The 12,394-nt window shown below is 42.2% G+C and overlaps 1 protein-coding gene across 1 annotated transcript in view; it reads left to right on the forward strand.

Annotated features, from left to right (window-relative positions):
* The window catches only part of ERG (ETS transcription factor ERG), a 37,110-nt gene extending 25,444 nt beyond the window's left edge, over positions 1-11,666 (forward strand). Inside the window, exons 6-10 of the mRNA XM_062514980.1 lie at positions 650-721; positions 6,325-6,393; positions 6,740-6,796; positions 8,407-8,454; positions 11,146-11,666. Of these exons, the coding sequence (XP_062370964.1) occupies positions 650-721; positions 6,325-6,393; positions 6,740-6,796; positions 8,407-8,454; positions 11,146-11,666 (767 nt within the window). The remainder of the gene's footprint in view (positions 1-649; positions 722-6,324; positions 6,394-6,739; positions 6,797-8,406; positions 8,455-11,145) is intronic.
* Positions 11,667-12,394: the final 728 nt, after the last annotated feature.

The raw sequence follows: 12,394 nt of genomic DNA on the forward strand, positions 1-12,394 counted from the left end.
TGTCATTGGGGAGTGTGAATAATGTCGATCTGATCATCAGCAGATGGGAAATTAGTTGTTCAATTTTCAGCGGACCACAAAAGAGTTAGAAAAAAGTTATTGAAATCAGCAGTAATTGACCTTTATGATGTTCCTGGGGAGGGTCATTAGAAGTCCCTTGATGTAGTCAGAGCAATTTCAATGTCTAGGAAAAGGGAGATTCCATTTCCTACATCAAGCTCTATATTTCTCTCTTTTTTTTCACTCTGGGGAAGGTTAATGAGTTATCTGAGGGCCTGACCCAAAAGTCTCTGTTGAAAATATGAACCATTCTGGAAATGCACTAAAGGAGGCAAAGGGGTTTTATTTCAGGGGGTAGAAAGCCACTTTCCAAGGTGGAGGTAGAAGGGGTTTCCTGAGCTTGACTGTCTCCTTAAAACAGATTTTGCACAGACTTTTATCCGGTAATTTGAATGGATTTACATAAATGTAAAGATTATTGGAATGAACTTTTATATATAACAGTCCAAAGGCAGAAATCAGTTATTCAGAGTCTTCATTCATTCATTCATTCATTCATTCATTCACTCTACAGGAGGGAAAAATATTGGTGGATTTAGTCACTGTGGAAATGAATCTTTAGGTGTTATGTCCTCTTCTTTCTCTTCAGGAGGTGCCACTTTTATTTTTCCAAACACATCAGTTTATCCAGAAGCAACACAAAGAATTGCAACCAGACCAGGTATGAACAATGACCATTTTTTGTGTGCTGTGATCTCACTCATTTCATCTCTTGAAATATCACATTATTTTTCTCCTTCCACTCCCTTTTCATAAATATGAGGCTCTATTATGAACACACATTATATATATTTATATCGCATATGTATGTGTCTATATAATTGTGTAGAGTGAAAGAATTAAATAGAAGAGTTTAATAAGTCCATTTATTCCACAAATCTCTGTCTTTGAAGCAATTGTATCAACTTTTTAAAGCACCAGGGAATCAGAAACCTGAGCTCTGTTCACTGGTTCTGTTGCACTGTCCCAGCACAGTCACTTGTCAATGCCCTTCAGCTCTCTGTTTGTAAAATGAGGCTAAAATTCCCTTTAATTTGAAGTCTGTTGTGGAAAAATACTCTAAAAATGCAGGATATGTGCTTCTCCTGCTGTCTACATTTTATTTATGTTTGAGGCAAGCAGAACCCACAACAATCTGATAGTGAGTTTAAGAGTCTTAAGTAAAATCAAAACATAAGGAAGTTCTTAATGCTCAAAATTTTGAAACCTGTGCAAGTTTTGTGGATGTGCTGATTTGTGAAAGGCTAATGGGAGTAATTAAAGAAGATGAGGACATGGCTATGAAGCCAAAGATTTTCTTTTTATCACCCTTCAACACAAAAAAATGCTGGAAAAATGCCTAATCTGGACATTTGCTTTTCCAAAAATGAGTGCAGAGTATGAAGGGACATTAAGAGGAATTGCAGCAAATACTGAATTTAAAGGAAATCCATTACTGAGGCAGAAGCAAAAATCCAAGTGCTCTGAAGAGACATGCACTGGAATTGGCTGAGCTCTGGTGAAAACATACACTGGCACATTAAAAAGAGGGGTTTTGAACATCAGTTACTATATTTGTACTAGGGCAGAGTCCAGGGTACATTCAGGTACTATTTTATATAGTCTTGTATATGTGGATATATGCATGTCTGTAGATTTGGTGATTGCTAATGTGGAAAGAGAGAAAAAAAAAAAAAACAACTACCAGGCTATTGCATCAACAGATTCAACCTGTTTGGATCCTTGGAAGTCAAACTCTGTTAGATTTGTTTGTTTGTATTCATGGCTAAAAATGGAACTGCTGAACCAATGCGTTTGGCTTTCATAAGACATTCACCAAAACACCCCACAACTACTTACAATATAATTTAAATCAGTGTAAACAAATTAAGAGCTGGCTAATTAGCCTGTCACCAGTAATGGACATCTTAAGTTAAATTGGGATTGTTCAGCCTGGGGAAGAGAAGCTTTGGGGAGATGGAATTGTGACCTGGAGGAGCTGCAGGAAACATGGAGAGAGACAATTGCCAAGGGGTGGAGGGACAGGACACAGGGAATGGCTTCCCACTGCCAGAGGGCAGGGCTGGATGGGATCTTGGGAATTAGGAATTGTTCCTGGCTGGGATGGAATTCCCAGATGTGCTGTGGCTGCCCCTGGATCCCTGGAATGTTCAGTTCCAGGTTGGACACTGGGGCTGGAGCAGCCTGGGACAGTGGGAGGTGTCCCTGCCATGGCAGGAGGTGGAACAAGATGATCTTTAAGTTCCCTTCCATCCCAAACCACTCCTTGATTTTATGATTTTGTTGTTACTTAAACCCAGAGATTCCTCTACAGGATTCCTGTCCAGGTACCCAGGAGGTTCATTAGGGAGAAACAATTTGGCAATGTATTAACAGCTGAAAATACAAGTTGATAAATGCAGCACCAGGCACAAGTTATTTGCAGGTCTTACTGATTCCAAATTAACCCCCTTCACTCATGAAGGAGCAACCTAATACTGTCAACTTTATTCATGGCACAGTGACAGCCACTGTTCTGCTCAGGGCCAAAGTGAAAAATGTGAACAAATGAAGAACCACAGTAGAGAATCCCATGGGAAATGTGGCTGCACCATTAAATACCCCTTGCATGGAAAGCTGTGTCAATCATCCCTTATCAAAAAGGCTCTTTGCAGAATTTAGAGGTGCTTAGAAATGCCTGGGAAAGCCATGGGAGTATGGAAGAATCTTTGGAGCATGTTGAGGGATACAGAGGTTTGAAATTGTACAAATCACAGTCTGGGGTTGAGGAAACGCGATATAATTATCAAAATAAAGAGTGTCACAGAGCACCTGCTTAGTGTCAGTGTAAGAAGAAGGGATATTCCAAACAAATTAAACATTTTCATGGAGCATTAAAGCAGACTGGGACATCTAGGAGCTCTCAGGGACACTGGGGAATGTCAACACAAACAGGGATGAGAAAACAAAGCAGAGCTATAGAAACAGTCACAAGCACAAATCCGGAGGCCCCAAACTCTCAGTAATTCCCAGAAGAAGTGAACATCTAACATAGGACCAGAGAGACCTGGTGTCCTGCAGGAAAAGCTGTGCCAGTAGAGAGGATTTCAGGCAAAGGCTGGAATGAGTCTATTTTCCACTAGACTTGAATGAAAATCAGGACTTTTTGTTCCCTGACAAGGTCTATGATTTCCATATTTGTTTCATCCTATGTGTGACGGAAAAATAAAATGTTACTTTTCTCTAGAGGAAAAGGTCCTAAACCACATATCAGTCATGGTGAGCTCCTTCATTTCAGCATTTTTATCTAACCCACATTTAAAATGACACTTAGGGAACAAAATGCTTTGTGTCAACACCTTTTCTGCACTCACACAATTGCTTGTGGAATTTCAGTTTACTTTTGGGGTGTCTCTGTTCTTCTGTCCAGAGCTAAACATTTTCTACAAAGAACTGTAGTTATTTTGGAAGTACTGTTTTATTTTATCTTTTACAATTGAAAGTTGATGGACATCTTCAAAGTCAGAATTTCTACTCAGAGAAGAAGGAGTTTTCGCAGAAATTCAGTTTTCTTTCAGGAAACTGTTTTTTGGCTTATTCTGTGGCTTTCCTTTGAATTAAATGTCATGTTTCAACCAGACTGCAAAGAAGCTTTCCCATAACAAAGCACTGTTCATGTGAGAGCAAAAGCAGACCCTGGGGACAGCCACTTGATGACATGAAAAAGGTCAAAAATGAGGAGCGGGAGGAATAAATAATGTTCAGTGGGAATCAGCCAAATCCTGGGGTGCAGTTCTGGAGAGAGTAATTAAGCACTGCCATTGTTAAGGCACTACAATAGAAAATGGGAAATGAGCAGGGCTTGCAGTGCATGGGAGGGTTTCTCAGTCACCTTTACAACAGAACATGAGGTTTCAGTGACAGTAACACAATGAGGCTCTCAGGAGCTCAGGGACACCTGGTTGGGCTTTGGCTCGCCAAACAGGAGCATTCCCATCAGGGATCTGTCTGAGATAAGGACATGTGCTGATATCCCATGGACAAAAACAGATCTGCTTATCTGGGATAACAACGTGTTTATCAAGGCACGATGCTGAAGCAAGCATGAAGCTGGAACTTTGCTCTGTTTCAAGAAAAGCTGATAATGTGATTTTTCTCTTCATGGAGAGGGCGTAGTCAAAAGAACCTCTTGTGATGTGATGAGTTAAAAGGCAAAACATTTTTGTCACAGTACTGAATTTGTACCAAGTATGTTTCAAGTGCCACCAAGTACAAGCACACACAGCATCTCCCAGTCCTCTCAGGGCACAGGTGTTGGATGAATTTGAGATGCAAAAATAGGGGAGGGGAGGGGAGGGGAGGGGAGGGGAGGGGAGGGGAGGGGAGGGGAGGGGAGAGGAGAGGAGAGGAGAGGAGAGGAGAGGAGAGGAGAGGAGAGGAGAGGAGAGGAGAGGAGAGGAGAGGAGAGGAGAGGAGAGGAGAGGAGAGGAGAGGAGAGGAGAGGAGAGGAGAGGAGAGGAGAGGAGAGGAGAGATAGAGAGATAGAGAGATAGAGAGATAGAGAGATAGAGAGATAGAGAGATAGAGAGAGAAAGAGAAATAAATAGAGAAAAAAGAAAGAAAGAAAGAAAAGAAAGAAAAAGAAAGAAAGAAAAGAAAGAAAAAGAAAGAAAGAAAGAAAGAAAGAAAGAAAGAAGAAAGAAAGAAAGAAAGAAAGAAAGAAGAAAAGAAGAAAAATGAGAAAGAAAGGAGAAGAGATTGTGGGTGGAATTGTGGTTGGGACAACGTCATTCTGGGCAGGGAGTGGAAAAACTGCAGGGAAAAAATCGGTTCCTTGTGTCATCAGAATCTGCCTGGCAAGGGAATGTAGAGAGGAGAACCTGCCATGGGGTGGGGAACTGGACGGGCAAGGCAGGACTGCACAAGATACCTGCAAGACCCCACAGCTGAGCCCCCTGTGTACACACAGAACTCACAACCCACTGGAATTACAGCCAGAGTAATTCTGGATGGTTTTTGCCAGATGGAAAAGTCTCTAACTAAACAGCAGTGTTGATCTCAGCCTGGGCAGGACATCTGCAGGTCACAAGAACTCATATTCTGCTCAGAGATGAGCACCTGTAAAATTCACATTATTTTCTCAGAAGCTGTGGGATCGTTCTCAAGAAATCAGGGATACAAGATTATTAATTTTGAAAATGCAGTACAAAAATCAATTGCAAATCTCAGCAAAAGCAAAGGTTTTGAAGTGTAGGATTCTGGGAGGTGGCAGTGCTGGCAGTGCCAAACAGATTAAATAAATGAAAGGCAATTTGGTTGTGCATTTTACATCACGCTTTATTTCCATGCAATGCTGTTTTTCCCACTGCTTGGAAATGGGCAGATATATCTGCCTTGCACAGAGCCAGTCTGGGGCTGTTTCATTTCCAGCCATGATTTCTGAAATAAAGCACAAGTGGTGTTGAGAGTCAAGACATCTGCACCAACTTAGTTCCACCAGGTGGGCACTGCTACCTTCCTGAGATCCTGGAAGTTACGTAAGACTCTGATTTTGGCAGTAATTTTAGCTAATGTGTTAAAGCCAGCCGTGGAAAAGCACAGGAAACTGCCAAAAATTTCTAAGGGTAAACCCAACATTTGAATTCACTACATTTGCTTTATGAAGAAAGCCTTTATGGCTTAGTTTTTTCAATTTTTTTATATGCTAAAGCACTGAAATAAAATAGAAATGGCGAGTAAATGAAAGAAAGGGAAATTAAAATTTAGATGTGTAAATTTAAGGAGCTTGTCCCAAGAAGCAGAAAGGAATAAATCAACTAAAGCCTGTCTTCTGAAAAGGAAATACTGTTAGATGCTGAATTTGGGAGGATTTATGAGTAAAATGAGCTCTTGGAGGACTTTTCCTGCAAGATTCTAGCACAGATTATTCATAATGTCAGTGTGTGCCAGTCCTTGGTGTCCTGGGCTGAAGAAGGGGACTAAAGGGAGTACCCTGAACCTTTGGAAGTGATGAACTCTGCATTGTCTCTAAAGGTTCTTTGCACCACCAATTTCAGTGCAGCTCAGACTTCTGACAGCAACAGGCACCTCTGCAGAGCAGTGCAGAACACAACTGTTGTGATTACTGCTGTTTTTAGAGACAGTAAAGATGATAAAGGTTTGAACAGAGAATCCCCTGCCTGTTTTCAGTAATCTTCCAAATCCTGAGTCCCCTCAAACGTGCCCTTTTTGGACATAGTCACTTTAGGCCATATCTGCATGAATAAGTGCCTTTTTCCTTCACAGATTTGCCTTATGAGCAAGCCAGGAGATCAGCGTGGACGAGTCACAGCCACCCCAGCCCTCAGTCAAAAGGTAAAAGCATCTGCACAGCTGGGGAAATGTGGGTAATACTCCAAAGGGAAGTGCAGGAGCTCTGGAGGGGTTTTATCCCTGCATTTTTGAAAAGCCAATTGTATAGGTAATACTGGGAGGTGTCACTGGGCAGCCACATCCTTCCTTAAACTTCTTCAAGTCCATCACCAGAGAGCCTTAAAAAACTTTTTATGAGCTTTAAATCCTCTTGTATCCAACCTGGAGCAGAGAGCAGCAGGAATTCCTGGCCTGGGGACCTCTCATAGGTTTGGTGATCAACTTCCTAACTGGAAAAATAACTACATGGGGTTTTTTTTGTTTTTTTTTTGTTTTTTTCCATTTTCAGCTACTCAGCCATCATCCTCAACAGTTCCCAAAACAGAAGACCAGCGTCCTCAGTTAGGTGGGTGTCATTTGTTTGAATTCTGCCTGGGTTTGTTGAATGTGATGAGAAGGGCAGCCAGACTGCACAGTCTGGTTCAGACCACTCCAGATGGAGAGCACCAAAACCCCAGATGTGAATGGGGTTTGCTCTGCAGCTGGATTTGGGATAAATGCCATGTTTAAAGGCAGGGACAACCTTCCAGAATAAAAATGCTATTAAAAAAAAAAAATATATATATATATATCTACATTTTGGGTACAAAGGTGGAAGGTAGAAATGTCAGAAGACCCCAGTAGTTGAGATGCCAGCAGCTGAAAAATGTGCATGAGCGAAAAAAAAAAAGAAAGGAATAGATTACAGCCTACAGAAACCCATTGGAATTTGGCTCCTGAAACACAACAGGAATATTAGAGGGATTCTCAGTCTGTTGGAAAGCTGAGGAAAAAGCAGAAGTTTATGGGTTTATAGAGTAGTGGTTTAGCAAAATGGGTGCCTTTTGTGTTTTCAGAGCAGCAAATCCATGGGGTGGGACCTAATCCCTTACTGCAAATTCAGCTGTATTTTGGACAGGTAGCTGGAGAGCACTACAAAGGTCCTGAGTCAGTCATGGCTTTTGTTAACAGCAAAAGGTTAGAAAAAGGAAATAAAAGAGATTTAGGGGATATTCTTAGCTCAGAAGACTCTGAGCCAGTTTTTATCACATGGATTTTAAATCATTATTCTGGTTTTTGTTATAGCTAAACAAGACTGTGCATGACTAGGTCTCATTAACTCATGCAGACTGCCTGGGAAGTATTACACTGATTTTTGCCCAAACACTGTTTTATCTAATCTGTCCTTCCAACCATGAGAAACTTCCTAGAAATATACCAATGATTTATATAAATCCTGAGGGCCTTTTAGTGGCTGTATGTGAGCTGCACAGATTATTTAAATGTGTAAGGAATGTAACCTCGTTGTCTTCTTGGCTGTAAAAGCCACAGGGTCACTCAGTGCTTGCAGCCCATCACTTTGGCTTTGGTCCTGCTGTTACAGCCCTCCCTTTTCCCCTGTTGGACTTCAGGCCAAAGTAAGTTTTCATTTCCAGAGGGAATTCCTAGAGGGAAATACTGAGATGCTGCAGGCACTGTAAGGCTGACAGAGGCTCTCCTGAAAACCTCAGCTGCAGGGTTAATCCATGGGATGTCTCACTGGAGTCCAGTGACAAAAGTGAATCGCAGAGTCACAGAATCCCTGAGGTTGGAAAAGCCCTTCAAGGTCATTTAGTCCAACCTGTGACCCATCCCCACCTTGTCCCCAGACCAGAACACTCAGTGCCACATCCAGGCCTTCCTTGGACACCTCCAGGGATGGGGATTCCACCACCAGAATGCTTCATAACAAAATTTGCATTCTGCATATATGCATCTGCACATTAATACAGTAAAAAAAGCAAATGTATATCCTTGCACACCGAGTTTGAAAGGGAAATAAGCAAATATTGCCATGCAGAGGAAGCAAATTGCTTAGGTGTTGGGTGCTGCCCCATCAGGCAGTGCACACTGCCCCTTACAAGGCTCAGAAATAGTACCTAAGATATTTGACATTGCTGTTGCAGGGTTTTTAATCTTTCTTTCACAATTTTGTAGATCCATATCAGATTCTTGGACCGACCAGCAGCCGACTTGCAAATCCAGGTGAGAAGGGATTTTGGTGATTTAGGAGGCTTTCCTTTCTTTCACTGCTGAGTGTCCCCACTTAAGCTTTAAGACCAGAACTGGAAGGGGATGTCCCTGATTTTCTCACTCTACAGTGTGGAACTGAGGAATTTAGAATCATTAAAGTTGGGAAGGACATCCAAAGAGTCCAGCCTTTGAAGATGGAGTTCACTTCAGTTGCCTGAATATCAGGATTTGGTTAAGGGGTGTTAAGAGACCCCCTCTGGTCTCCAGTTATCCCTCCATGGTACAAAAAGGGTACAAATCTCTTAACCACTCTTCATCAGCTGTGTCTCAGATTCTGTTAATCCACAACACAGTATCATACTGGCCTTGATGAATACAAAACTTTGGGATGAATAACCCAGCAGAAATATATAGGAAAAAGAAAACAAAAACCAGGAATGTATAATCTATTTGCAAATAATAACGGGTTTAAACACTTCAAAAATGCTCACCCACCTCAAGAAGGCAATGGAGTGCATTGTGGATAGGGATGTGTAGCTTCAAAAAAAAACACAGACTCACACAATCACTCAGGCTGGAAAAAACCTCAAGGATCCTCGAGTGCAACCTTGGACCAGCATGTTTTTGCTAAAGACAAGGGTTCTTCTGGGTAGTTTAGTAGTTCTGGTTGGGAATTGTGCAGATTGCACTGCTCCAAGTCCATGGGACATGCTGTGGCTCTACAGCACCATGGTCAACACCACAGTGGAGACTGACACTGTGTGCTCCCCTTGTGTCCCTTGCCTGGACAGTCCCAGGGCACAACATTCCTTGCTCCACACAGGTATCCTCAGCCCCCAGTGACAGTGGTTCTTTTTTTTTTTTTCCTTTTTACAACAATCTTAGGGTTTTTCAAGGCCTGAAGTTGCCAAAATGCTGATCAGCTCCTTTCACTTTCTCCCAAATGACATGGAGCACAGTTCTAGATTAGCTGACTATCTGAACAGTTTTGTGTGGCAGAGGAAAGTAATTAAGTGTGAAGAATAGGATTTTCCAAAAGGCTTGATGTGGTGGGGGTTTCCAGGCAGCACTGGTCTTGACTGGAAGTGCAGCCCTACATCCCGTTAATTTGGTCATAAATCATGGCTTGCCAAACTTTATCCGGTGTCCATTTGGTTGACTTCATCACTGTGGATGACACTAACACGATCTGGATTGGGATGCTTTTATAACATTTGGATATGGAATTCCTCCACGCCATCATTCCTGTGCTTTAACATGTTTTGTGTGTTTATAAATTGGTGGAATTACTCTCTCATTAAAAGGAAATTGACAGCAACCATTTATTTTCATAGGACTATATATTACATTTGGAAGGCAAGTGTTTATGTTAGAACATATGTTGGATTGCTTATTCAAAAATTTGTGTTTTGTCCAGTGCTGAACTGTTTATTGATTTTCAAAGCCTAATCCTCTTGTTATGTTTCGTGTATTAAAACTTGCATGCCTTGCTCATACCATGGATTCTTTTGTTTGTTTGTTTATTTAATGCATGTTAATGGAACAGAAGAAATTCATTAAGGCCAGTTTGAATAAATACAATTTAAATGAATATTGGTTTCAGTTGCACTGAAGTATAAACTGCTAATGGGTTTCAGATGCTGCTCCAGCTTGATACTGTAATTGCTACTATAAGCTTTCTAAAGAAAAGCTTGTTTATTATACCCACATAGCTGGTTTGGATAAAAAAAAAAAAAAAAAAGAAAACCAACCGATTCCTGGTCAGAGACGTAGTTCAGAGTTAGCACATCCAGGCTGGTTGGCAAAGTCTGCTGACACCATGCTTGTGAAACAGATTGCATCGCAAGCTGCTTCAGCTGCATTTTGCACCATTTCAGTGTTGCTTTGTTAAGAAACGCTAAGCTCCTAACACTGACTGTCAGTGGCAAGGCCCTTTGAAATCTTCTTTCACTTGTCTAAAATGGACAAATTTTGTTGCCCTACCTTTGTTGCAAAGTTTACAGCAGACTGACTATTTTCTTTTTGCGGTGGAATTGGCAGAGACAGAGAAAAATACAACAGCAACAATTTATGTCTTAATGTAAAATAATCATTTAAACTCCTTTGGAGCAGAATGATGACAAGGATGTATTTTATGGACCTTTTCACTGTTCTTGCAATTGTTTTGCCCTCTGGTTGTATGCAGTGCAACAGCAAGCTAATAAGTTTCCGTTCTGCATTTCCCCAAATGCTGCAAAGGGACGATACGGTTTGGCACGGGCCCAGCTTGCTCTGAACTTCTCCATTTTGTGTGGGCTCATTCCATAGCGGGGAACACTTAGTTGCAACAGAATGCTGTGAGAACAGGCAGAGTGTTACGCAAGTGAAAGCTGTTTGTGCTGAACTTTAGAGATTAGTTTCCTAAATGAGCGCTGTATTATTTCCCCATCAATTGTCTGCGCTGAATGACATTAGGTAACAATTAAATCTCCATGGAATGGCGTTCTGCCACTCACATGAGGGAAAACACGACACATTGCAATTACCCCCTGCTCTTTGGGGTTTCGTGACACAGTCCTGGGAGAAGGGGGACTGCTTAATAGAAAGAATTAGGAGCCAACATCACAACATTTCCTAATGGGGTCCTCGGGGAGAGCCTGCAGGATTGATGCCTTGCCATTATTAATGCCAGCCCTGACATTCCCTCTCTGTTCCTCCCCGCAGGCAGCGGGCAGATCCAGCTGTGGCAATTCCTGCTGGAGCTGCTGTCGGACAGCTCCAACTCCAACTGCATCACCTGGGAGGGCACCAACGGCGAGTTCAAGATGACAGACCCCGACGAGGTGGCGCGGCGCTGGGGCGAGAGGAAAAGCAAACCCAACATGAACTACGACAAGCTCAGCCGCGCCCTGCGCTACTACTACGACAAGAACATCATGACCAAGGTCCACGGCAAGCGCTACGCCTACAAATTCGACTTCCACGGCATCGCCCAGGCGCTGCAGCCTCACCCCCCGGAGTCGTCCATGTACAAATACCCATCGGACCTGCCCTACATGAGCTCGTACCACGCGCACCCGCAGAAGATGAACTTTGTGGCTCCCCACCCCCCTGCTTTGCCCGTAACATCCTCCAGCTTTTTTGCCGCCCCCAATCCGTACTGGAATTCGCCGACTGGAGGGATCTACCCCAACACCAGGCTGCCAGCTGCTCACATGCCTTCTCATCTTGGCACCTACTACTAAGTGGGGTGGGGAAAATAAACACCAGGCAAAAGCAGAGACGCTTCTCACTGGGGTTCGGTCGCTGAGGAGTCGCAGTGAACTCTGTTGGAGTACTCGAATTAAAAGTGCCTAAAGAGACAACTGAAGGTTTGGCTGGGAAAAAGAAACCCAAAACCACATTAAAATAGGAGTCAAAAAGACTTTTTGTAGTAGGGATTTAAAGGAAATATCCAAGAAGTATTAAGATACTAAAATGTAATGTATATGGGCATCGATTCTGTGGACCAAACAACAATAGACTATTGTAGGTAGAAGCATGAAATGATAAGGAAAACCTACGGAAGCTGGTGGTCTTAAAAAGTTGATAAGCTTGTGTGTAAAGTTTGATATCATGCTAGTGCAAAACTGGGACTATACTACAGCAATATAAGGATAAGTCTATAGTGACCTAACATACAGTATATGGATCATTACAAAAGAGAGGGAAAAGGGAAAAAAAAAGGGAAAAAAAAGCCTATCTGTATTTAAAAAATAGAAACATATCAGCAGAAGAGACTGGTTAGTGTGGAAGCTGATTTGGAGTAGAAGCAGCAGTTTTGTGGTTACAATCAAACGAGATCCATTCATCAGAGCGAATCAGCTACTCAAAACTGTGAAGACAACCCAAACTTTCAGATTCCTTGACAGTTTTACAGGAACCCTGAGCCAAACGTGGGAAATGAGAATGTGCTGGAGGGCAAGTGTATGAT

Source organism: Cinclus cinclus, chromosome 2 (genome assembly GCF_963662255.1).
Source record: "Cinclus cinclus chromosome 2, bCinCin1.1, whole genome shotgun sequence".
NCBI classification, from domain to species: domain Eukaryota; kingdom Metazoa; phylum Chordata; class Aves; order Passeriformes; family Cinclidae; genus Cinclus; species Cinclus cinclus.